General features: G+C 47.6%; 1 protein-coding gene across 1 annotated transcript in view; it reads left to right on the top strand.

The window, feature by feature from the left end:
* Window positions 1-24,180, top strand: part of adamts10 (ADAM metallopeptidase with thrombospondin type 1 motif, 10) — a 42,682-nt gene that overhangs the window by 4,295 nt on the left and 14,207 nt on the right. The window contains exons 2-17 of the mRNA XM_039002469.1: window positions 403-761; window positions 3,870-4,240; window positions 5,953-6,112; window positions 6,344-6,546; window positions 6,983-7,066; window positions 10,616-10,761; window positions 12,439-12,482; window positions 12,889-12,994; window positions 14,479-14,625; window positions 14,787-14,928; window positions 15,662-15,769; window positions 15,868-16,013; window positions 16,465-16,528; window positions 16,869-16,971; window positions 22,112-22,245; window positions 24,045-24,168. Coding sequence (XP_038858397.1) covers window positions 656-761; window positions 3,870-4,240; window positions 5,953-6,112; window positions 6,344-6,546; window positions 6,983-7,066; window positions 10,616-10,761; window positions 12,439-12,482; window positions 12,889-12,994; window positions 14,479-14,625; window positions 14,787-14,928; window positions 15,662-15,769; window positions 15,868-16,013; window positions 16,465-16,528; window positions 16,869-16,971; window positions 22,112-22,245; window positions 24,045-24,168 — 2,188 coding nt within the window. The 5' untranslated portion in view covers window positions 403-655. The remainder of the gene's footprint in view (window positions 1-402; window positions 762-3,869; window positions 4,241-5,952; window positions 6,113-6,343; window positions 6,547-6,982; window positions 7,067-10,615; window positions 10,762-12,438; window positions 12,483-12,888; window positions 12,995-14,478; window positions 14,626-14,786; window positions 14,929-15,661; window positions 15,770-15,867; window positions 16,014-16,464; window positions 16,529-16,868; window positions 16,972-22,111; window positions 22,246-24,044; window positions 24,169-24,180) is intronic.

The raw sequence follows: 24,180 nt of genomic DNA, 5'->3' as shown, positions 1-24,180 counted from the left end.
ATGAGGCCAACAGTGAGTGTGGAAGTAACCCACTGCTTGTCTCAAATTAGGTAATTTTCCCCCACAGCCACTGACATAACACCCACTTCCAGCTCCTCTCAGCCTAAGCACAGCGTAAAAGATCAATGCCTTCCTTTCTCTTTCCTGTGAGCAGACGACTAAAAGAGACACAGGGCACCCAGGTCGAGACTTGCTTACCCTGGTCCTCAGATTGTCAGCCAGTGTTTTCCTGGAGTGATTGATCAACTGAAGACGCAGCGGGAGGTGGCTGTTCGTGAGGCACTGACTACAGACTAGATATGTTTGTGTTGTCAGATGGGGACCATTTGGGTCAGGGAGATCTCATGCTCTCTCTCTCCCTCCCCCAATCTCCCCTCACACTAACCTGTTTCTCTTCCACAGGGAGGCCACAGTACATTATAGACTCCGCTATACTCAGAGGCAGTCTCTCCATCTTCCTTTGACTTTGGTCCTACCAGAGAGAGAAGCAGAGAGGCTGTGTGTCCAGAGCGCTCCAGTCCAGTCTCTAGAGGTCTATCCTGCTGCTATGGCCCGTGAGTTTGCTGCGTCCTACTGGTGAGCGAGGGGCATCAGAGGGCAGAAGACATGTTGGGACAGAGGCCTGGGGACTGCACTGAAGCTTGCTGTAGTAACCATGGAAACGGTATGGAGGAACTTTGCCTGCATTGTTGTCATCATCGTCATGGTTGCCACCGAGGTCGCAGAAAGTCAGACTGCTGAAAAGTTCACCCAGTCACACGGTGAGCAGAGATTGGGCCAACTACTTTCTTCTCTTTTGTTTGACATAAATGGAAATGTTTAACTGTGTCAATGTTTGTCATGAATACACACTATGATTATGTTATTATTACTGTCATATTCATTGGGGAATTGGTATTATTCCCTCTTCTGGACTGTGAAAGTGGTTCAACATTTCCAGTCACCTAGACAGTTGAACAGGGTTAACGGACCTGTTCAGTGAACTCTTCCATACAGTGTTGAGGGCCTCCTCTGAGCTGAGCAACACTCTAGGGCAGTGGCCCTGCTGAACTTGAACACTGCTCTCACAAATCAACTCCAGAGACGGAGAGCCACGCGCCCCACTCACCTCTCCTCAGACAGACCAATCCCCTTTAGGCTCGGACATAAATACCCAGAGTGTCCATTACAGAACAAGGCACTGATTGTGTATTTCTTATGCTTAACCTCTGCACCCTGCAAGTCATCTGTTTCCAATAGTCTGCTACACTGCTTCCTTGAAAACCACCACAGAACCATTCATTCATCTCCTCTGTTTAAACAAGCTCTAGATGAACACCTTTCTAACCCAAAACTGAAACCAGCTCCGTTGATGATGGACGGTAATCATTTTTATGAGTTATCTTTTGTCACAAGTATTCACTAGAAAATGCAACAAGTAGGTCAATGCTTAATTTGTTAAGGCTGTGAAATTCAATCAGGACAGGCTGTTTAGTACAGTACGTCTGGTGTTATACATTTCAGCACCACTGTTAGATTCCTCCATGCTAGTCACGTCTCCTACAATGGATATTGACTTCTGGTCAAGCGTTAGTTGTTATCTAACTGAGAATGGTCACCCCTTTCAGTCATTCTAGATTAAAACCTTCAACGAAAACAGAACATTTGAAAATGGGGGGCACGAAATCTGTCTATATTTGCTGCCGCACTTCATGACAAGCTGCAGAGTATATTTGGCTAGTCTTTGTGTTTATTTAAAAGAAGGAGAGGACAAATATGTAGACATGGCGTAGTTGGAGAGTTGGGCTTTTTCTGGAAAAAAAATTATTTCCCTATTTCTTTGAAATAAGCGAATAATGAGGTAAGCCATCGTGGTAGTGGCAGTAAGTCATTTAGTTTAATGTTATTAAACCATTGCATGGAGTGTATATATAACCTTTCTCTCAGACTAAGACTGAGGCTCCGCAACACGGCCTCATAACTCAGCCAGTCAACTGTCCCAGGTAGAGGCGTGACCGACAGGCATATAGACAGGCATATAGACAGGCATATAGACAGGCATATAGACAGGCATATAGACAGGCAGACAGGCAGACATGCAGACAGGCAGACATGCAGACCGACAGGAAGGTAGACATGGTGGGAGACAGACAGGGCGATAGAGAGGGAGACATAGAGGGGGGATAGACAGACAGACAGGCTGACAGGGTGACATGGAGGGAGACATGGAGGGAGACATGGAGGGAGACAGACAGACAGGCCGACATGGGGAGAGACATGGGGAGAGACATGGAGAGAGACATGGAGAGAGACATGGAGAGAGACATGGAGAGAGACATGGAGAGAGACAGACAGACAGGGAGACAGGGAGAGAGAAAGACAGGCAGGCAGAGTTATGAGCAGAGGAACTGCTGACAGGGCCCTATGGTGACGGAGGCAGAGATGGACTTTTTCAGCCAGGCATGGATGAGAGAGAGAGAAGCTCCTCTCTGGGAACGCTACAGTAAAAAGGCCACTGTTCTCAATTCCTTCTCTTTTTTTAAAGAGGCTAATTAAAGGTTCCTTTCTTCTGAAAGCAAAAATAAACCGAACCCTGGGTAGTGCTTTATAACAGTTTATTTTACAAAAGGTGAGCACTCTGCAGACCTTTATTATTTTATGGACCTCTCTCTGTTACCGTTTGGGTTTATTGGTGAGTAATAATAGTTTCTTCCTCCTAGTGATTAGATAATAGATCAAAAGAATTAGAGAAGTGGTTCGCCCTGTAGTGCTACAGAGCTGGGAGCAGCTTTCCATCAGTTGTAGGGGACCTGGGAGAGGATCAGACGCCACGCGACCCTTCAGACCAGACTAGGACCGACTGTACACTTATACTGTAGTTAGCCAACTTCGCTCCCCTATTTTCCATTGTACCAGCCATATTTCCCCTTTGACGTACCCTGTACATGTGGGCACAGTGCGTTGGGAGGGTGCTGGCAGCAGAATGGTAGCCTTATGAAAGCAGTGGTGGAGCCCAGTCAGGCCACTAGCCTCACTCATTAATTAGACAGGCTTATCAGGTTGCTGGACAGATTACTGCTGCGCTGCAGAGAGAGAGCTATTGCACAGAGCAGGGAGGGCACGAGGAGCAGCTGTATAGCTGTGGAACCATGGAGGAGGGGAGAGTAGGGGAACAGTACACTTTTGAAACTATGCCTCATTAAGTCCTTCCAAATATTTGACCGGTCTACTTTATCTGACCGCTGCCCTCCGAGTCCCCTCCAGTCCTCCAGGAGGCTTTCCTGGGCCAGATACTTTTGACCCTAAAAAATACCACTTTTTATGTGGGGCAATTGTCTGAAATGTTGTAGTAGAGGAATTCAAAGCTCATATAACTGACTGTTGCAGAATGTGCTGAAGGATGTGAAATGGGGTTGGAGGGGTTTGGAGGGGGCTGGGGGCCTCTAATGGTGCTTGCTGTTTATTTAAGCTGGCCTGGCCACATAAACAGAGAGGCTGGGTCCGGACTCACGGTACAGACACTAATCCCTGCCTGTTTACTCTCAGTGGGGAGGACTGTTTCTCCACAAAACAAGGCAAAAGGCCTTGATGAAAACTGGACTAATTTCTGTTGACCTTTCCTCTGTTAGTGCAGTGTTTGGAGCACCGTGTTTGGACAATAAATCTCCGGGCCCGCGGCCAGAGACAGGAAGTATAGGATTTCAGGGTTGCTATGGAGACAGCCTTGGGAGGAATAGCGTGGACTGAGAAGTCCTCAAGAATCCCACTAGTCACTACTGACTAAGGCCTGTCCTCATAAGCTTTAAGCCTTGATGATAATGCACATACTGTATATTCTACCAAAGTTGATTTGAAATGTCATTGACTGTGAGTGTTTGTGCTCTGTCCAGCTACGTTCCTGTCTAGCCTGGGCCAGTATGAGATCGCCATCCCGGTTCGCGTAGGGCCGCAGGGCGAGACCCTGCTCACAGGGGATGGGGGTGCAGACAGCCCCAACCACCATCGGCGGAGCCGCCGCAGTGCTGAGAACCAGCAACAGGACCTGTCCCAGCTGTACTACCAGCTCTCTACCCCCACAACCAACTTTCTCCTCAACCTGACCCTGCAGGGGGGCCTGCTGTCCCGTCAGTTCCGTGTAGAGTACTGGAGGAGGGGCCGTCTGGCCTGGAGCCACCCTTATGCCCCCCAGTGTCTCTATGTAGGCCATCTGCAGGATCAGCCCCACTCTAGCAAGGTGGCTCTCAGCAACTGTAATGGCCTGGTAAGAACCTGACCCATCTAGTACTGCTAGCACCACTGGCCTGTTGTCCTGTTGTCTTGTTGTGCTGTTGTCCTATTGGCCTGTTGCTCTGTTGTCTTGTTGTGCTGTTGTCCTATTGTCTTGTTTCGCTGTTGTCTTGTTGTGCTGTTGTCTTGTTGCTCTGTTGTTCTGTTGTCTTGTTGTTCTGTGCTGTTGTCTTGTTGTTCTGTGCTGTTGTCTTGTTGTTCTGTGCTGTTGTCTTGTTTCTCTGTTGTCTTGTTGGCCTGTTGTCTTGTTCTGCTGTTGTCCTATTGGCCTGTTGTCTTGTTGCGCTGTTGTCTTGTTGCTCTGTTGTCTTGTTGTCCTATTGGCCTGTTGTCTTGTTGTCCTATTGTCTTGGTGTCCTATTGGCCTGGTGTCTTGTTTCGTTGTCTTGTTTCTCTGTTGTCTTGTTGTTCTGTTGCTCTGTTGTCTTGTTTCTCTGTTGTCTTGTTGGCCTGTTCTGTTTCTCTGTTGTCTTGTTTCTCTGTTGTCTTGTTGGCCTGTTGCTCTGTTTCTCTGTCGTCTTGTTTCTCTGTTGTCTTGTTGGCCTGTTGTTCTGTTGCTCTGTTGTCTTGTTTCTCTGTCTTGTTGGCCTGTTGCTCTGTTTCTCTGTCGTCTTGTTTCTCTGTTGTCTTGTTGTGCTGTTGTCTTGTTGTCTTGTTGTGCTGTCCTTGGCCTCCTGTCCTTGACCCAGGGCTAATGGAGGTCCAGAGGAATCCTCTCCCTCTGAGTGGAACGTTATGATTCTGTGTACTAGGATACCTCTGACCCTGGATCCTGGACTAGACCAGGGCACCTGTCTGGACCACATGCTATTCTGGAGCAGTAATGCACCTGTGTAAACAAGGGATTACCAAAGCCCATTGTTATCACCAGACTTCCCCTGCTGGTCACAACTCATAATGTCACTAAGGCATGTTCACAGCTGGACGTCCAGACCATTCAGTAGCCAGCTAGCACCTCCGCCCACAGCAGACCCTTTTGAAATAATAAAATCAGTCAAATGACACAATTCCAATCTGCCTTTTGACACATGAAAGCATTCTCCTTATCCATCTATTCCTGTGATCCCTTTACAGCTAATAACTAATTGGGCCCATAATAACAGGGCGAAATGCAACCAAGGATTAAATCTGCTCACAAAGTGTTAATAAGCCCTACACGTAATTACTTGTGGTCAGACTAGCATAACTTAATTCAGCAGGGAATCCGCTGTGTGTCCACGAGAGCATCACTAAACACATTACAGGATTAGGTGCACTGTGAAAGTGCGCTGCTATTGTAGCGACTAGAGAGGGCCAGGGGGGGAAACACTCACTGTGACCTCAGAGGCTGCAGCCAAGAGATCTAATCAGGGGAAGTGTCTCCCTGTCTCCTCTCTGTGGAAAGACTCAGATAGGACCACTCTCCCTATGTATCTGACCTACAGACATGTCTGGGAGAGGTGAGGGCCTGTACTTGTTTAGGCCCAGGTTGATTAGAGACTGATATGATTATCATCCCAGGCCAGGGATAGTTATGTACTGTACTGTATCCACTGAGGGAGGTGAGATGTTAGAGACTGGCTGTAGACAGACCTCCAGTATGCTACTGTAATGGGCCTGACAGGCACCAGAGATGTCCGTTTTTGTCCTGTCACCACCAGCCTTCAGAGGGCCCCTGGCTCACCTCTGCTTCCCTGACTTTTCCAGCAGGGGGTGATCGTGGCAGGGGGTGAGGAGTATATCATCGAGCCTCTGACCCCGGCCGAAAACCTCACGAGGGCGGAGAGGGGGGAGAGCCAACCCCATGTGGTCTACAAGAGGTCATCTCTTCGCCACCAGTACATGGACCAATCCTGTGGGGTCATCGGTAGGTAGAGCTGTCTGGGTCCTGGGTACAACATGCCCCGTTAAACTCTCATGTTTCACAGGTTACGATTAGATCAGCAAACAGTCGTTTATGATATCTGCTGTACAGCAGTCTCAGTTTACAGGACATAATAACCTGGTTTTAATACATGCACATTAATGCCACTCTTATCAGGTAGTGTACCCTCTCCTCTCTCAATGCCATTAACCCCTCTTTGTGACTGTTCTTCAGATGAGAAGCCAGGGAAAGGTATGGCCTGGTGGCAGAGGACTCTGAAGACACCTCCCAACCCCATCGGCCGAGGCCAGCTGCCCCTGAAGAGGTCTGTGAGCAGAGAGCGCTACGTAGAAACACTGGTGGTGGCCGACAAGATGATGGTGGGGTACCACGGCCGCCGGGACATCGAGCAGTACATCCTGGCTGTCATGAATATTGTAAGTTTCACATCGAGTCAGATCATTACAACTGGCAAGGTGGAAAACTTGGAAAATACCTGTCCTATCCACTTTGTCTGTGTTTAGGATTGAGTCTAGGATTGTTGTTTCTGTATTGAATGGTTCTACAGATAGTGTAGTCGAGGTCGTAACGTGTAGTACTATTCCTTCACAGGATATCACTTCACACCCTGTCCATCAGATGGCTAAGCACACACTCATGAATGGAATGTATTTAATGAATGGTTGGCCTTATTTTACTGTTCCACACCAGGTTGCATCCATCCTGTCACAAAATCCCAAACAGAAGAAATTAAACTACAGGAGTGTACTGTAAAGTAACCCAAATTACACAAGTTTCTAGGTTGTAAGTGGTAGTGATTAATGATGTCAGCTCTTTTTAAGACTGGTCTTTTCTTGTTTCCCTGGAGGTCAGGTTGCCAAACTGTTCCAGGATTCTAGCCTGGGGAACGCAGTGAACATCGTGGTGACCCGCCTCATCCTGCTCATGGAGGACCAGGTATTCTCTTCTGGACCCATCCTTGAAAAACCTCTGCCTTTCAATGGGGTCTGCATCCATCCACCCTGCCTCCTCTCTGCATCTCACTCCTAGTCCAGTCCAGCCTGTTGTCTAGGCCAGCATCTATGAGCTCCTTGTTTGTGTCAAATTATTGGCTTAAGTGTCCTTCCTCCCCTGCTCCCAGCAGAAAATGTCTTGTAAGTGGAGCCATTTGCGGTGGTGGAGAGAGAGCGACCTGCCAGGCGGCCCAGCCATGACTGCACTTGTTGTTGCTGGTGACCTCTCGGGCTGTTGCTATGACGTACATTAGTGCCCTAGAAAAGTGCATATAAAAAGCTAAATATGAAGCCGGTGCAGGCGGGCGTCACTGTGGCCTAGTGTTCTGTCCACCTGCTGCCTGGTGATTGACATGAATGTCACGTCATGTTCTTGATCCCTGTCCAGTCCAGCAGGCCAGCCAGCCAGGCCACGGCACTGTGCTGCTAACGGCATGCGGTCAGACTGAGTGCCAGGACAGGGTTACACTCTCTGGCGTAATGTGGACATTATAAGCTTCAAAGGGTATTAGAAAGGGTATTACTAGTGGGTTTGCAGTGAAGGTACTGTGGCAGTCTAATAACCCTTTTCCAACTCATAGCCCCTGTCATCCCGTATATGCTCAGGTCGACAGCCCCTGTCATCCCGTATATGCTCACGTTGACAGACCCTGTCATCCCGTATATGCTCACGTTGACAGACCCTGTCATCCCGTATATGCTCACGTTGACAGACCCTGTCATCCCGTATATGCTCACGTTGACAGACCCTGTCATCCCGTATATGCTCAGGTTGAAATTGATAGATTTAGTCATTGATTAGCGCCTTAATTGGAACACAGTGGCTGTACAGTAACATGCAATACATGACATCAGAGCTCAGTTTCTCCGCTTCACAGAGATGTATTTTATATATTTTTTTACTTTAGTTTATTCAGTAAATATTTTTTGGGAACTGCTGGTACGGGTGTTGTTAGCCCCGAGACAAGGTCAGGGGCCGGCAAACCGTTCCATTGTCATTTGGGCTCCCAAGTAGCGCAGTGGTCTAAGGCACTGCATCTCAGCTAGAGGCATCACTACAGACAACCTGGTTCAAATCCAGACTGTATCACAACCGGCCGTGATTGGGAGTCCCATAGGGCGGCGCACAATTGGCCCAGCGTCTCTGAGTTTGGCCGGTGTTGGCTGTCATTGTAAATAAGAATTTGTTCTTAACTGACTTGCCTAGTTAAATAAAGGTTAAATAAAAAAATTATAAATACTGGCTGGCAACGTTCTTATCCCTTGCTTGCTAGCTAACCAGGCAACTACGGCTAATTTACAGTCACGTCAAACAGTGCAGCCAGAATAACAACAGTAGCTGCATTTGTTTAAGCTGACACATCCATAACAATGAGGTAATGAGGCACGAATTCGCCTGGCATAGAAAATGTGTTCTCTCGTCATACTGTTGTTGAGAGGAGCTAGCCAACAACACATCTAACACAATCTTTTCAAACTGAAGCTGGGAAGACTGCAAACTAGCTGCACTTCGTTTCATTGTAAATTTTTTCAATTTACATTTCTTTGTATATATCCATAAAAATGATGCCAGCTGATTCATGATTTCAACTGGCTGAGAAACGCTGCCTGCCTCTGTCTCTTCCCGAACCCTGACACCTACACGTTCATTACTATGGGAGAGGAGATCGAATTTGAATATTGAAACAATGTCGCAAATGTCGGAGAGACCGACTGCAAGGTTTTTACAAATCTCCGTTGTTGAAAACTAAATGTTACTCGAAAAGAAATGTGAGATAATGTCTAGATTTTTATAGTGGAGATCACGTTTATAAAGTGCCTGGCTGGGCTGATGAGACAGTGGATTGCACACTCAGATGGAACACACTCAGATGAGTAAATAGGCATTTTAATGTCATAGTGGTGGTAACTTGTGGAATAGACACCGGCTGGAATGCGCATTTAACCAATCAGCATTCAGGATTAGACCCACCCGTTGTATAAAAGTTTGTTTTGTCGTATTGTGAAGAACATTTGCCGTGGAACACACACCTGAATGCACTCATGACTCCTTTCTATGCACACCAAAATTACAATCTGTTTGTCTGAAGTGCCTTTTGAAAGCCTAACACTGTAACATTGTATTTTATTACTCAGATAGCCATGTTGGCAATAGGATAAGCTTTCAAATGATGCCCACCTGACCCAGACTGTGATTTTATAGTATAATGAAAATGTTTGGATTGTGTAAACAACAGTAATTGTGTGATGGTGGGGACGCAGGTCTGTGTTCTAAACAAACATCTATAAGTGTGCTTGCTTCAGTTCCTCAATAGTAAAGTTAGGAGAGCTAAAAATAAAGAGCCTTGGTGGAAGGCTCTTTCCTTGAGCCATAAAAGTGCAATGGAATGACTTAGGAACTGTGCAGTTTGGAGAGGTGTGTGGCCACTTGGAGACACCAATGAGACCTCTCACTCAAACCCTTGTAATAGTTTTTCTTACATAGTACAAAATGTATATTAATATTCTTATTATGTTTGCTGAATGTATCCAGGGTATTTTCAGATTTCATTATTGACAAATGCTGTGAAAAGTACAGTAAATGTAAAATGCACATAAAATCAACAGTGTAATGTATGAATTCAGTCTTGTCAGGTGAACTGTTGTGTCCTCACCTTTTGGTCTGATAATTTCACCAATTGCTACCATGGTCATGCATATGGTTTTAATATTTATTCTGTAAGAAACATTTCAATTTGGCCCTATCCATATGGGCCCATTTCCACGAGTTTAAGGGGTTAACAACCTGTATGATTCATACCAGATAGCTGCAAATAAGCTCCTGAAATTTGCCCCGGGCATACAGTATGTCATCTGACAAATAAATTAGCAGTAGTATTAGTGTTATTCTTGCCGTTCGGTCTGTTGAGATTGGGGTAAGAACAAAAGTTGTCTCCCAGAGCAGAGACTTCCAAGCTGAAAACTGCCCCTGGAAAACAAAACAGGCCAGCCAGCCCACTGAGCCCAGAGATGGATTGTGGGATGTGACAATTACTAGTTATGTCATCACCATGTGCATTCCTGTGTTACGAGCATACTCAGCTGTAGCCAGGAGAGTATTCCCTCCCCCTGCCAGGGCGGCTAATGGCAGAGGGAGAGCAAAGCAGTAGAAGTTCAATAGCCTCGTGGCAGAGGGCTGGGCTGCCTAATACTAGGCTCATTGCACAGCTATGGTTGTACTGATAAATTCTGTTTATGTAGTGGAAATTAATTATTGGACCACCTGGGGAATGTCTGTCTCATTACTCCCTCTGGCTTATAAATGGTTGTCAGGTGGTGGCAGATAGTAAAAGTGACATATCTATGAAAACCTAAAAGTGACATATCTATGAAAACCTAAAAGTGACATATCTATGAAAACCTAAAAGTGATTATACAGTAATTTGATTATTTCACTGTACTCTGTTCCTGAATATATTGATTTCAGTATTACCTCTCTGTCTCTGTCTGTCAGCCGACTTTAGAGATAAACCACCATGCAGGGAAGTCCCTGGACAGCTTCTGTAAGTGGCAGAAATCCATCCAGAACCGGAATGGCAATGGGAACGCCATCCCAGACAACGGCATTGCTCACCACGACACTGCCGTGCTCATCACCAGGTCAGCACTCACAGCACCGGAACATTCTTAGTGATTCAGTGTTCACAACTCTTGACTTTTGCGTAAAGCATTAATTGAGGCCAATGGGGACATTTTGTGAAAATTTGAGAGTTGTGCACAGATCTCAAGACAGAATACTGATCTAAGTACTGAAAGGCACCCTCTAGCATTGTCAATTGATTTAAAAAATATATATTTGACCTTTATTTAACTAGGCAAGTCAGTTAAGAACAAATTCTTATGTACAATGATGGCCTACCAAAAGGCAAAAGGCCTCCTGCAGGGAAAGGGGCTGGGATTAAAAATAAAAATAAATTAAATAAATATATAGGACAAAACACACATCACAACAAGAGACAACACAACGCTACATAAAGAGAGACCTAAGACCACAACATAGCATGGTAGCAACACATGACAACACTGCATGGCAGCAACACAACATGACAACAACATGGTAGCAACACAACATGGCAGCAGCACGACATGGTAGCAGCACAAAACAGGGTACAAACATTATTGGGCACAGACAACAGCACAAAGGGCAAGTAGATAGAGACCACAATACATCACGCAAAGCAGCCACAACTGTCAGTAAGAGTGTCCGTGTGTCTTTGAATGAGTAGATTGTTCAGTTTGAGTGTTTGTTGCAGCTCGTTCCAGTCACTAGCTGCAGCGAATTGAAAAGATGAGCGACCCAGGGATGTGTGTGCTTTGGGTCCCTTTAACACAATGTGACTGGCGGAACGGGTGCTGTATGTGTAGGATAACAATGCACATAATGAAACCTCTAGCCTAATTCCTTAATGATCCACCACTGAGTCTATTGGACAAACAGAATATATTGTGCTCAAATCCTTATTTGAATCACGGTTTTAGTAAGAACTAACTCCATATTCTGCCCTCGAGATGCCTCTGAGTTCACTGACACCTTCCTTGCCTCATGGCCTGTCATTTTCGCCAAGTGTGCGTTAGTGTCTGGTCCTGTCTGGAGTGACGAAACCTAGGCTGTTATGCTCAACTGAGCATCTGGAGAGAGAGTGTTGTAGAGAGGGAGAGAGAGCGAGAGAGAGAGCGAGAGAGAGAGAGAGAGAGAGAAGGAATCAGAGCACAGCTGCCTTGAATCTGACAGCCCTGAGCCGGGCCAAGGAAGCAAAGTGCAGTTTAGTGAGGCACTCTATTTAGGGGGGAAACAGCAGTGGAAACACAATACTGCATGCAGAGCGATACAACAGAGCACTACTCACTGAAAAACACTCCTCTGCTTATGCATGGGCCCCTGTTCCTAGTAGCTTGGAGTATCTTGGGATGTTTGGTCTGTGAGAACAGGTTCTTTATATGAAGACTTTTATCAAAGAGGGATGGAAAATTAAGTAACCATCCTTTTAGTAACCGTCCTTTTATTTCCTGCCATTGTTCAGACCGTATCAGTTACTTATCAGGTCTGCTATGTGTCCATAGGGCTTAGTGTCGGAGAGAGAGAGAGAGAGTGGGGGGAGGGAGAAAGCAACAGCGAGAGAGGAGAGTGTGTATTTGTGAGTCTTCGTGTGTGTGATGACATGTTTGAGTGCTTTTTGCTGAATGTATGTTTTAGTGTGAGTGCATGTCAGGGTGTGGACGCACCGACTGCCAGAGTATTCATTTTTGTAAACGGTTTATTTTCCTTCCTGTTCCCAGGTACGACATCTGCATCTACAAGAACAAGCCATGTGGAACCCTAGGTAGGACCTTTGGTTAAACCTGCCCGCACAGCCCAGGAGAGGGCCAACCCTGGGCACACACTGCACACACACAGGCTGCTTGTTGGGAAGCACTGTGCTTCAGTGTCAGACTGTATATAATCTAGCGCTGCCAGGGGAGGGGATGTGACTCAGGAAACTGCCCTCATTTTGCACTCCCTCACTATTAAGTACCTACCTACCATATCTCTGCTGCAGCTGACTAACCAGCATGACTGACTAGCACAATCTTAAAATGACACGTAGATGCAGAATTGTAGGTTTTAGATAAGCATGTAACTGTATGTATTTTTACTTGTATCACCTCTGTATGTGCTTCAGCATGCATGAATTGGAATTGACATGTATGGCTATGTTAGAGACAGTATTGTGTGTCTCTCCTTCCCAGGTCTAGCTCCAGTGGGGGGGATGTGTGAGCCAGAGAGGAGCTGCAGTATCAACGAGGATATCGGGCTGGCCACAGCCTTCACCATCGCCCACGAGATAGGACACACGTAAGACGCTCACCCACGTCACCTATATCACCCTAATGTCCCTCATCACTGTAACAGTTATAGCCTTCATCACCTTTGACAAACCCTTTGGTCTTTAGGCTCAACTTCTGCTTTATGGACCTTGGCTGTTTGAATAAACTACTCTTTCATTGGTGTTATCTGTGACCCCTCAGAGGAAATCCTGCCCCTATCCTGGCTTCTGCCGCTGCCTCTCACCCAACTCGCCCATACCCCCCACCCCTGCCCCTATCCTGGCTTCTGCCCCTGCCTCTCACCCAACTCGCCCATACCCCCCACCCCTGCCCCTATCCTAGCTTCTGCCGCTGCCTCTCACCCAACTCGCCCATACCCCCCACCCCTGCCCCTATCCTGGCTTCTGCCCCTGCCTCTCACCCAACTCGCCCATACCCCCCACCCCTGCCCCTATCCTGGCTTCTGCCCCTGCCTCTCACCCAACTCGCCCATACCCCCCACCCCTGCCCCTATCCTGGCTTCTGCCCCTGCCTCTCACCCAACTCGCCCATACCCCCCACCCCTGCCCCTATCCTGGCTTCTGCCCCTGCCTCTCGCCCATACCCCCACCCCTGCGCTGACCGGGGCTAAACTGGCCCAGCCTCAGTGGGAGATTGCTGTTAGATTAGAGCTGTACCAGAGGGAGAAGTTACATAACTACCTCCATGAGTTATTTCCATCAATACACAACTTGTTAATAGCTTTATATTTTCTTTGTCATATTTATAACAAGTGGAACAAGTTACGACTGTGGCTGGTACCGTATATCATTCTGGGCCTACCTCCGGGCCTGGCAGTAGGCATGTCTTTTGTGCCTTCCCTCCAAGACACTTTGTTTTACTTGCTGGCCTGGCATACCAGCCGATCTGCCTCACTTACTCATGCATACATATTTATCTAGGCGTATGCCTGAGTAACATCGGACATGCTCCACTGGACATGCTTGTCATTTCCAAACCTCTTCATTCCCTGCCATGAAAGAGGATTCTGTTAGATTTGCTCTGATATTTTACTTTCAAAAGCCATGACTTGGTATCATTTTTGAAAGTCCACTATTTTTGCTAAGTAATTGAGTGTGCCATTTACCTACGTGTGGACACAGGCCTCTGAGGTATTTTCACAGGTGGCAAACCCATTGGTGCTCCCCCCTAATGGCTAGTCCAGGTACCTTTGAACTGGATGGGGTGCTTGTACCCTGGGGCTGTCTAGACGGTGGGCCTTGTCTTTTACAGTGCATATGGAAGTCTGTGTCAGACAGAGAGAGCAGAGCACAGAGACACTTTGCTGTCTGTTAAATCTGCACAGGCCCAGTTCCGCACTCATGGTGTTAATATGATTTTAACAGGGAGAGGATGTTTGAGCAAAACATTTCCTTTTACTCGATACATCACCAATACCCCCAATAACTTTTTCACTCATGCTCAGTCACCCAGGAGATATATCAACGCAGTACCATCTGTCTCTCCCTGCAGGTTTGGGATGAACCATGACGGAGTGGGCAACGCCTGTGGCTCCCGCAGTCAGGAGACAGCCAAGCTGATGGCTGCACACATCACCATGAAGACCAACCCCTTCGTCTGGTCTGCCTGCAGCCGAGACTACATCACCAACTTCCTGGAGTGAGTCTGACACTCACCTCCAATACACAGGATATTAAAGGGAGTTGCAGGGTTTGTTATGTGTGGACAGTGGGATAGATGAACTAGCTAGGTACATTGTGGGTGAGGTCCATGTTTGTTGGGCCCGTTTTCATTCTAGTCTGCTGTTTGTTTCCCTACAGCTCAGGTATGGGTTCATGCCTCAACAACGTCCCCCCGAAGCAGGAGTTTGTGTACCCCACCACGGCCCCCGGCCAGGCCTACGACGCAGACGAGCAGTGCCGCTTCCAGTACGGAGTGAAGTCTCGGCAGTGTAAATACGGGGTACCTACTCACCTTCCTCTTCTAACTCGCCTGATAAGGCTGTATGGTCATTTTTAGCTGACAGATCCATTCAGTACTATGTGTGACCATGTAGAAATTATACTGACACAAATCTTCTGATCCATCAGTACCACGTGCACCGTATGTCCTCTCCCGCCTTCCCCTACTCCAGAGCAGACATGCGTTTCTCCTCTCCACCGTTTGTAGGCCAGCTCTCCTCTCCTCTCTGGCATATCTCTGGCTCTCTGCCCACTGTGATCAGTGCAGCATGAAGGCAGACAGAGTAGCCACTAGCCACTGGATATACTGCTATTTATTTGTCTCCTAGCTAGAGTTGACATGTTCTTTTTAACCAGTCCCATTGGTTTTTGGCCCCATGTTGAAGAGTTTATGAAGAAGTCTTGTGCTATCTTTATTGTATAACATCTTTTTATGAGATGGTCTATTTTATTGGCCCGACAGCTGAGTGAACAGACATCTGGCACAAAATAGTACTTTATAGTGTCATTATCATTGATACTATGCAGTCAGTACAATAAAATACAGTGCCATATGTTATTGCCGTTGTAAAAGCCTTAAATACATTAGCACCACAGAGCCCAGAAGTAGTTGAACCAACCGCTGGTGCCGTCTGCTCCGGGTCAGTGGGCTCTCTTGGCTGGGCTCATCAGGGCCTGATGTCTCTATATGGTCTGAAAGGGACACACTCTGACAGCTCTCACTGTGTCTTTAGGAAGTCTGCAGTGAGCTGTGGTGCATGAGCAAGAGCAACCGCTGCATCACCAGCAGCATACCCGCTGCAGAAGGAACCATCTGTCAAACCAATACCATAGAGAAAGGGGTAAGCACTGGAATGTTCCATGATCAGCAGAAATGGGGGGGGGGGGGGGGGGGGGGGTGTTTGGTTTTTATTTCATTAGTCTTCTGTGTGTGTTACAGTGGTGCTATAAGAGGGTGTGTGTGGCCTATGGGACCCGGCCAGAGGGCGTGGACGGCGGGTGGGGTCTCTGGACCCCCTGGGAGGAGTGCAGCCGTACCTGTGGGGGAGGAGTGTCCTCCTCCATCCGCCACTGTGACAGCCCCAGGTGAGTGGTGCTGCATATGGATGGGGATGTGGATCTCAACTCTGGCCATAGGACGGACAGTAGGCAGTGAATTCACAGCCACTGTAGAGCTGTAAAGCCATTGGGTTGTATCTGGCTGGCTCCTTCCTAACTTGTTTGTGGAGGATGATAGATGCCAGTCTACCACCAATCATTTTAACATCCCACTATAATCACCCACGTGCAACAATGACAGCCGTATTAAAGGATATCAACATAGACAGTGGCAAACTGACTTTTTTCTGGTGTTTCTATTGAGGAGTTAGTCTAATTGACTTGGATAGCTGAGTAATAAAAATCCAGACTGTCAGAGATTGAAACAGGGTGGTAGAGCGAGGCTAGCCAGGCGGGAGGAGAATAGAGCCCAGTGTGATTGGGGAGTTATTGTTCAATTGCACTCAGATGTGTTTTGCCTCTGCTTTTCTGGTTCCAGGCCAACGATTGGTGGAAAGTATTGTCTGGGAGAGAGGAAGCGCTTCAGATCGTGCAATATTGATGTGAGTGGGGGAGCAGAGCAGAGTGGAGAAGTAGCTCCCTCTGAGAGGCCTACAGTACCATCACCATACTCATCCTGGTCCGGCCCAACTCTACAGCTCTCAGACTGACCTAATTAACAGCAGCCTGCCCAGCCCAGAACTAATTCCCTCAGTGTGTGGATGTGTGTGTCCGTGTGTGCATTTGGTGGAGTGTAGAGGCTACTATGAGTTCAGTCTTACTTTAAATGACTGCTGGGAGCAAAAGAGACAGGGGAGGGGATAAAGTGGAGGTCTGATGTTGAGAGGCCTGAGATTTGACTGACACAGAGCTGATCTCTGCCCCTCTGTGTGTCTGTCTCAGGAGTGCCCTGCAGGCTCTCAGGATTTCCGGGAGATTCAGTGCTCCGATTTCGACAACGTTCCTTTCCGGGGGAAATTCTACACCTGGCAACCCTACAGAGGAGGTGCGTACAGTAAGTGTGTGTGTCCCCCCCTCCTCCACAGCAGACTGGGATACATCATTACAGAGGTAACTACACTGTCTGCTCGGTGGTCATTTCAGGTTGAAAACGTCTGTAGACAGTCTGACACATCTGCCTGTGAGTTCACAGAGAGAGAATAGTGCAGCAGCACATGGGGAGAGCTGAGCAGGAGAGTGCTGCCAGACCGTGGGCCCAGAAAGGGAAGAGGGGAGAGCAGAAAAGAAGAGAGGAGAGGAGAAGGCGAGAGAGAAGGAGAGGGGAAAGCTGCAGACAATCTCCTGTCTGGCTAGAATTCCTGTGCTTGATGAGCGCTGCTCTGGATGCGAAAGATAAATACTTTCGACGACATAGCTGCCTTTAATCTACCAGTCCAATAACATAATGGCTTACAGAGGGGCCCTCCAACTCCAGGCAACAAGTGCTCCTTTCATCAAGTCAGCTGATTTTACAATGGAAATCCCTTGCAGCTGTTAAAATACGAGCTGTGCCACAGTCTGCCCTGCGTTAGGGCCATATCACACATCCCAGCCCCCTTCTCTCCCCTCACTCACTCACTTCTGCACTCTCCTTCTACATTCCTCCCTATTTCTCCCTCTCTATCCTGCTTTCTTTCCCCCTCTCTCTTGCTCTTTCCTCTCTCCTCTCTGCTGCCTCTCTCTCGCTGTCTGTCTGTCCTGTAGTCGGACACCTCTAGCAGACCATCGGGCTCGGCTCAGACAGCCAAGGATAGTTCATTAAAAAAAGCGTGCAGCATTTTAGCAGTCATATACATTTTTTTCTGAGGCATAAGCCATCCACATTGTTGCGCTTGGTCCAATAACTTTCGCAGGCTGCCTTCCTCCAGCAGGCCCCCCAAGTCAGTCAGCCCCCATCCATCCATCCATCCAGCCTACAAACCTGCTTAGCTTCAGACTGGAGGCAGGCCTGCCAAAGCACAGCACCATGGGAGTTAGAGTTTTCCATCATCCCACAGCTTTGTCATCCGCAAGCCTCACAGGCAGCACATACTGTACCTGTTTCAGCGGTGCCAGCACAAACAGAGCCCAAAAGGGATTTCAACAACTTTTCAAACAGTGGAACTAGCTGGAAATGGGTATACTTGGCTTGTACACAGCCGTGGCAGTATTAGATGACTTGTCACAGCCCATAAAGTGATATGTTAGACTATGGGCTGCTCTCCCAGCTCACAGGGTAACAGTCTGGGGGGTTGTGGGCTGTGATGCCAGAGCACCCTGGCTAAGAGAGAGGCTTCATGGGAGGCCAGTGGAAATTCACTCTGCTGCCTGCCTGCCTGGTCCTGACTGTCAGCTGGTTCCACTGTGCTGCCTGCCTGGTCCTGACTGTCAGCTGGTACCACTGTGCTGCTTGCCTGGTCCTGACTGTCAGCTGGTTCCACTGTGCTGCCTGCCTGGTCCTGACTTGTCACCTGGTTCCACTGTGCTGCCTGGTCCTGACTTGTCAGCTAGAACCACTGTGCTGCTTGCCTGGCCCTGACTGTCAGCTGGTTACCCTGTGCTGCCTGCCTGGTCCTGACTGTCAGCTGGTTCCACTGTGCTGCCTGCCTGGTCCTGAATTTCGCCCAATTAACACTTATTTCTACTCTCACATGACCAGAGCCTGGCCAGGTTATAAAACATGGAAACTGTGTTGACCAAAGGGTGGTGGTAAGTAAAGTGAGACAATGGCTGTGTTGTGTTGTATGTGTGTTGCATTGTGTGTACGTGTTTGTGTTGTGTGTTGGGTCGGCCCATAGAGCAGATGTGCTGGCGTTTCTGTGCTGAGACATTGATTGGCCTTGTCAGCCAGTAAGAGAGCTCAGTGTGGTCGCTGGCATGCTCTGTAATATGGAATAAATGAGAGCACCTGTCAGTGCACAAATAACACCCTCCCCCCTCTCTCCCCCTCTCTCTCCCTCTCTCCCCCTCTCTCCCTCTCTTTCCTCTCCGCCTGTCCGTTTTTGTGCAAGTCTGCAGGATTTCCACATTCCAGTTTCCCAGGGAATTTGCTGATAGTTGCACTGTTTCTGTTAACTCTCGTTTTTGTTGTTGTGAGCGTTTGACCCCACCATGCTGTTAGCGAAACCAAAAGCCTCACAACCCACAGCCCTGATCAGTCCCAGAGCTTAGGTGGTAGAGGGGTGGCACAGACAAAGAGGGGGCCGAAGAGACAAAAGGGTTGTGTGTGTGTGTGTTTGTGTGTGTGTCTGTGTGTGTCTGTGTGTGTGTGTGTGTGTGTCTGTGTGTGTGTGTCTGTGTGTGCATAGAGGGAGTGAAGGGGGTACTTAATCACAATCAGCTGCTTGTTCTCTTGATGTTAGCAATCCAAACTGTGCTCTCTCCCTTCTATAGCCACTCCACCTCCCCACTCTCCTCTCCGTCTTTGGCACCCGAGTCCTTACAGCTGTGGGAGAACAAACTAACTGTGTCGAACCTAAAACCCAAAAGCTCATTAAAATACCATGCGTGGCCATCAGACACATTAGAGCGGCCCGGGGTTTTCTCAGTAATGGAGGGGAATGGCTGGAGTAATTGTGTTGTGTCTTCACCCAACAAGAGGCCTCACGGCTGAAAGTGCTAATAAAGAGCGAAGTGGAAGCGATTTGTTTTCGTGTTTGTGATAACGTTGTGTAATGTTGTAAACTCGACACAGCAGCAGTGCAGCTCAAAATCGCATTGCGTAAATGTGTTTGAGCAATGAAATGGTTTGAAAGCCAGCGTGTATGCCATATAAAAGGCTGAGTCTGGTGGTGTTGTCTCTGCTTGCTGCTGCAGATGGGATCCTATAGACCAGGGCTGGGTAACTTCAGTCCTCCAGGGCCTGACTGGTCTCACACTTTCTCCATCCCTAGCAAACACAGCTCATTCATCAACTTCTGTTGATCTGTTTATCAAATTCTGCTTCTCTGTTTATCATATATGCATAGTCACTTTAACTATACATTCATGTACATACTACCTCAATTGGCCCGACCAACCAGTGCCCTCGCACATTGGCTAACCGGGCTATCTGCATTGTGTCCCGCCGCCCACCAACCCCTCTTTTACGCTACGGCTACACGCTACTGCTACTCTCTGTTCATCATATATGCATAGTCACTTTAACCATATCTACATGTACATACTACCTCAATCAGCCTGATTAACCGGTGTCTGTATGTAGCCTCGCTACTGTATATAGCCTCACTACTGTTATTTTTCACTGTCTTTTTACTGTTGTTTTTATTTCTTTACTGACCTATTGTTCACCTAATACCTTTTTTGCACTGTTGGTTAGAGCCTGTAAGTAAGCATTTCACGGTAAGGTCTACACCTGTTGTATTTGGCGCACGTGACAAATAAACTTTGATTTGATTTGAAATTGCATTCTAAACTGAAGATCATGATTAGGTGACTATTGGAGTCAGGTGTGTTAGCTGGGGCAAAACTGTGACACCAATCAGGCCCTCGAGGACTGGAATTGCCCACCCCTGCTATAGAGAACCAGCTGCTTCTCTGGTCAACTCAATCTAGCTCTTAATCATGCTACTGTATGTGTTGTTTACCAAAAGTATTACGTGACACCTAATGAAACATACAGCTCTCAATAACCTCTCTTATTTCTGATGGTATTGTCATGTCCTTGCCAAAACACCAGCCATCTATGGGATCCTATAGAAGACCTTCACAGTTGCTCCTCTCGCCACCAGCCTGTACCGTTGATACCAGACAGGATGGTTCCATGAACTCATGCTCCTTAAGCCAAATCCTGACTCTGCCATCAGCATGACGCAACAGGAACAAGGATTTGTCAGACCAGGCAATGTTCTTCCTCAATTGTCCAGTGTTGGTGATCACATGCCCACTGGAGCCACTTCTTCTTGTTTTTAGCTGGTAGGAGTGGAACCCGGTGTGGTCGTCTGCTGCAATAGCCCATCCGTGACAAAGATTCGACGAGTTGTGCGTTCCGAGATGCCGTTCTGCACACCATTGTTGTACTGCGTAGTTATTTGCCTGTTTGCGGCCCTCCTGTTAGCTTGCACAATTCTTTCCATTCTCCTTCAACCTCTCTCATCAACAAGCTGTTTTTGCCCACAGGACTGCCGCTGACTGGATGTTTTCTGTTTGTCGCACCCTTCTCGGTAAATCATAGACACTGTCGTGTGTGAAAATCCCAGGAGGGTGGCTGTTTTTGAGATACTGGATCCGACACGCCTGGCAACGACAATCATACCACGCACAAGTCGCTTAGGTCACTCGTTTTGCCCATTCTAATGTTCAATCGAACAGTAACTGAATGCCTTGATGTCTGTCTGTCTGCTTTATATAACAAGCCACGTGACTCACTGTCTGTAGGAGCGATCCATTTTCGTGAACGGGGTGGTATACCTGTCCGGTGAGTGTATATTGTTGTTTACCCAAGAGTATCACAAACAATGAATGAAAATAACAATGCACAGCTCTTCTAAACCTCTGACATGATGGTATTGTCAAGTCTGGGTATTTGTTGCTTACCCAAGAGTATTACGTAACAACTTATGAAACCAACAGCTCTTAGCCTGCGTTTACACAGGCAGCCCAATTCTGATCTTTTGCCCAGTTATTGGAAAAAGAGCTGATCTGATTGGTCAAAAGACCAATTAGTGGAAAATATCAGAATTGGACTGCCTGTGTAAACCCAGCCTTAAAAACTGACATGATGATATTGTCAGATCCTTGCCAAAACACCAGCGATCTAGCCAAGACCTCTTTTGTATAATGGCTTACGTGTAGACCTAGAGACATGTAGACCTAGAGACGTGTAGACCTAGAGACGTGTAGACCTAGAGACGTGTAGACCTAGAGACGTGTAGACCTAGAGACGTGTAGTCCTAGAGACGTGTAGTCCTAGAGACGTGTAGTCCTAGAGACGTGTAGTCCTAGAGACGTGTAGTCCTAGAGACGTGTAGTCCTAGAGACGTGTAGACCTAGAGACGTGTAGGCCTAGAGACGTGTAGACCTAGAGACGTAGGATTGTGGGTTTAAGTACTTCTAGGTTACCCCCCCCCCCACCCCAAATTTGCTGCAGAATCTAATCCGGGATCTATTTGTGTTTGTATTGAAATATTGTCTCATGTTCTTCTTCTCTGTGCTGCTCTGTTGAACAGGTGGAGTGAAGTCCTGCTCTCTGAACTGCCTGGCGGAGGGATATAACTTCTACACAGAGCGTGCTCCGGCTGTGGTGGACGGGACCCCATGTCGGGACGACTCTCTGGATGTCTGTGTGAATGGAGAGTGCAAGGTGAGACTGCTCCGTCCTTTCTATCCTCTCCTCTCATTTAACGCTCCTCCTGGTTGTCTTCTTAAAGTAGTATTGCCTTTCAGATGGTGTTGCTCACTGCTCACACAAACGATGCCGATTGTTCCCCCATTCTGTTGTTTTTGGATGGCTTCAGAGCCTGTCAAGAAGCAGAGTGGCTTTGTACCGGGAGGGGAGGAGGGAAAAATGAAATACTCTCGCTGAATGACACCAAACCACAAAACATCTGAATTGTTGTTTTGTGGTTTCCTGCAGCTATGTGGAGCAGAGCTAGATTTCATTAGGCAGTTGAACGGCCATCCCTCTCTCCTCTCTTGAGCTTTGTTTGGAGCTGTCTCAGGGCCTGGGCACATGAAGTGGGTGTGAGTGGAAGTCTCTGGGCTCGTCCAGACTGAGAGAGGAGCCTGTTTATCAACTATTCTCCTCCTCTCCTCTCTTCCTTGGTTCTGTTCTGTGTAGCAGGAACTCAGTGACCTTCCAGCTCAGCTGGCTGCACTGCTGGCTGCTAAATATATTCACTTCAGCCCCTCTCTCCCACTCTCTCTCTGTTTCTTACTCACTCTCTCTCTCTCTCTCTTTCTCTCTCTCTGGGTCTATCATATTCTGGCATTCTTCCTTCTCATCCCTCTCTTTATCTCTTAATTTCTAGAACTCTCTGTTTCTTTCCCTATCATACTCTCCTTCTCTCATTATTTCTCACAGTTTCTATCTCCCAGGTTCTTTCCCATTCCTCCCGTCACTCTCTTATATTTATGGTGCATATAAAAAGGCAAAAACAGTGAGGAGAAAAATGTAAGTATTGTTTGCAGTCTCATGGTGGTTAGGATCCAGAGAGTAAGGGATTGATTTGAAGCGAGCGAGGGAGAGTGAGTGGAGAGAGAGCAGGAGCAGAGAGAGAGATGTGTGTGTGCTTGGAAACACATGCGCAGGCTGCCTGGCCCAGGCTCACCAGGGGACACGGCCCAGAGCCCAGTCTGAAGTGAAGGGCCAGGGCACGGCCTGGAACAAGTCCTGCTATTACTAAGGGGAAATAGCTTCCACATTGATAGTTAATGGAACCTAGACTTGCCTGGGTCAACAGGGTTTAAAGTGCCCCAGGGTTGCTCCATCCATCTAGTCACATGTTAGAGTTACTGTACAGGGCAGGAGTTAATTTAGACCAACATTTGTGTTGGCTTGAACCTTCTGTTGCTATTTGGTATTTTTTGTATTTTATTAGGATCCCCATTAGCTGTTACCGAAGCAGCAGCTACTCTTCCTGAACAGCTCAAGGACAAAACTACATCAATTTTAAAAAGGCACACGTAGCCTACATATGAATACATACACACAAACTCTCTAGGTCAAATAGGGGAGAGGCATTGTGCCGTGAGATATTGCTTGATCTGTTTTTTTTAAACCAGGTTTGCTGTTCATTTGAGCAATATGAAATGGGAGTTCCATGCAATAATGGCTCTATATAATACTGTACGCTTTCTTGATTTGTTCTGGATTTGGCAACTGTGAAAGACCCCTGGTGGCATGTCTGGTGGGGTACGTGTGTATGTCATAGCTTAGTACAGGTTGTGTCTTAGGAATGTTTCCTGTAGGTAGAGAGGGTATGTTGTTGACATCCTGTGGTGTCAGTATTTTCATTAGGCACCTGGGAAACATTTCAATCAGCCTCACTTCTGTTGCTGAAAGGACAGTGTGTGTTCTGCTTTGCTCTCTATAGAGGCTAGTGTCTGTGTCTGTGTGCCTCTGCCTGCACCCTCTGATCTGTGGCCCTTGTCTCCCTGCAGCACGTGGGCTGTGACCGGATCCTGGGCTCGGATGTGCGGGAGGACCGCTGCCGTATCTGCGGGGGTGACGGGAGCAACTGTGAGGCCATAGAGGGCGTCTTCAATGACTCCTTGCCTGAAGGAGGTACAGTTTAGT

Source organism: Salvelinus namaycush, chromosome 10 (genome assembly GCF_016432855.1).
Source record: "Salvelinus namaycush isolate Seneca chromosome 10, SaNama_1.0, whole genome shotgun sequence".
Lineage (NCBI taxonomy): Eukaryota > Metazoa > Chordata > Actinopteri > Salmoniformes > Salmonidae > Salvelinus > Salvelinus namaycush.
This window is presented reverse-complemented; position numbering and strand designations above follow the sequence as displayed.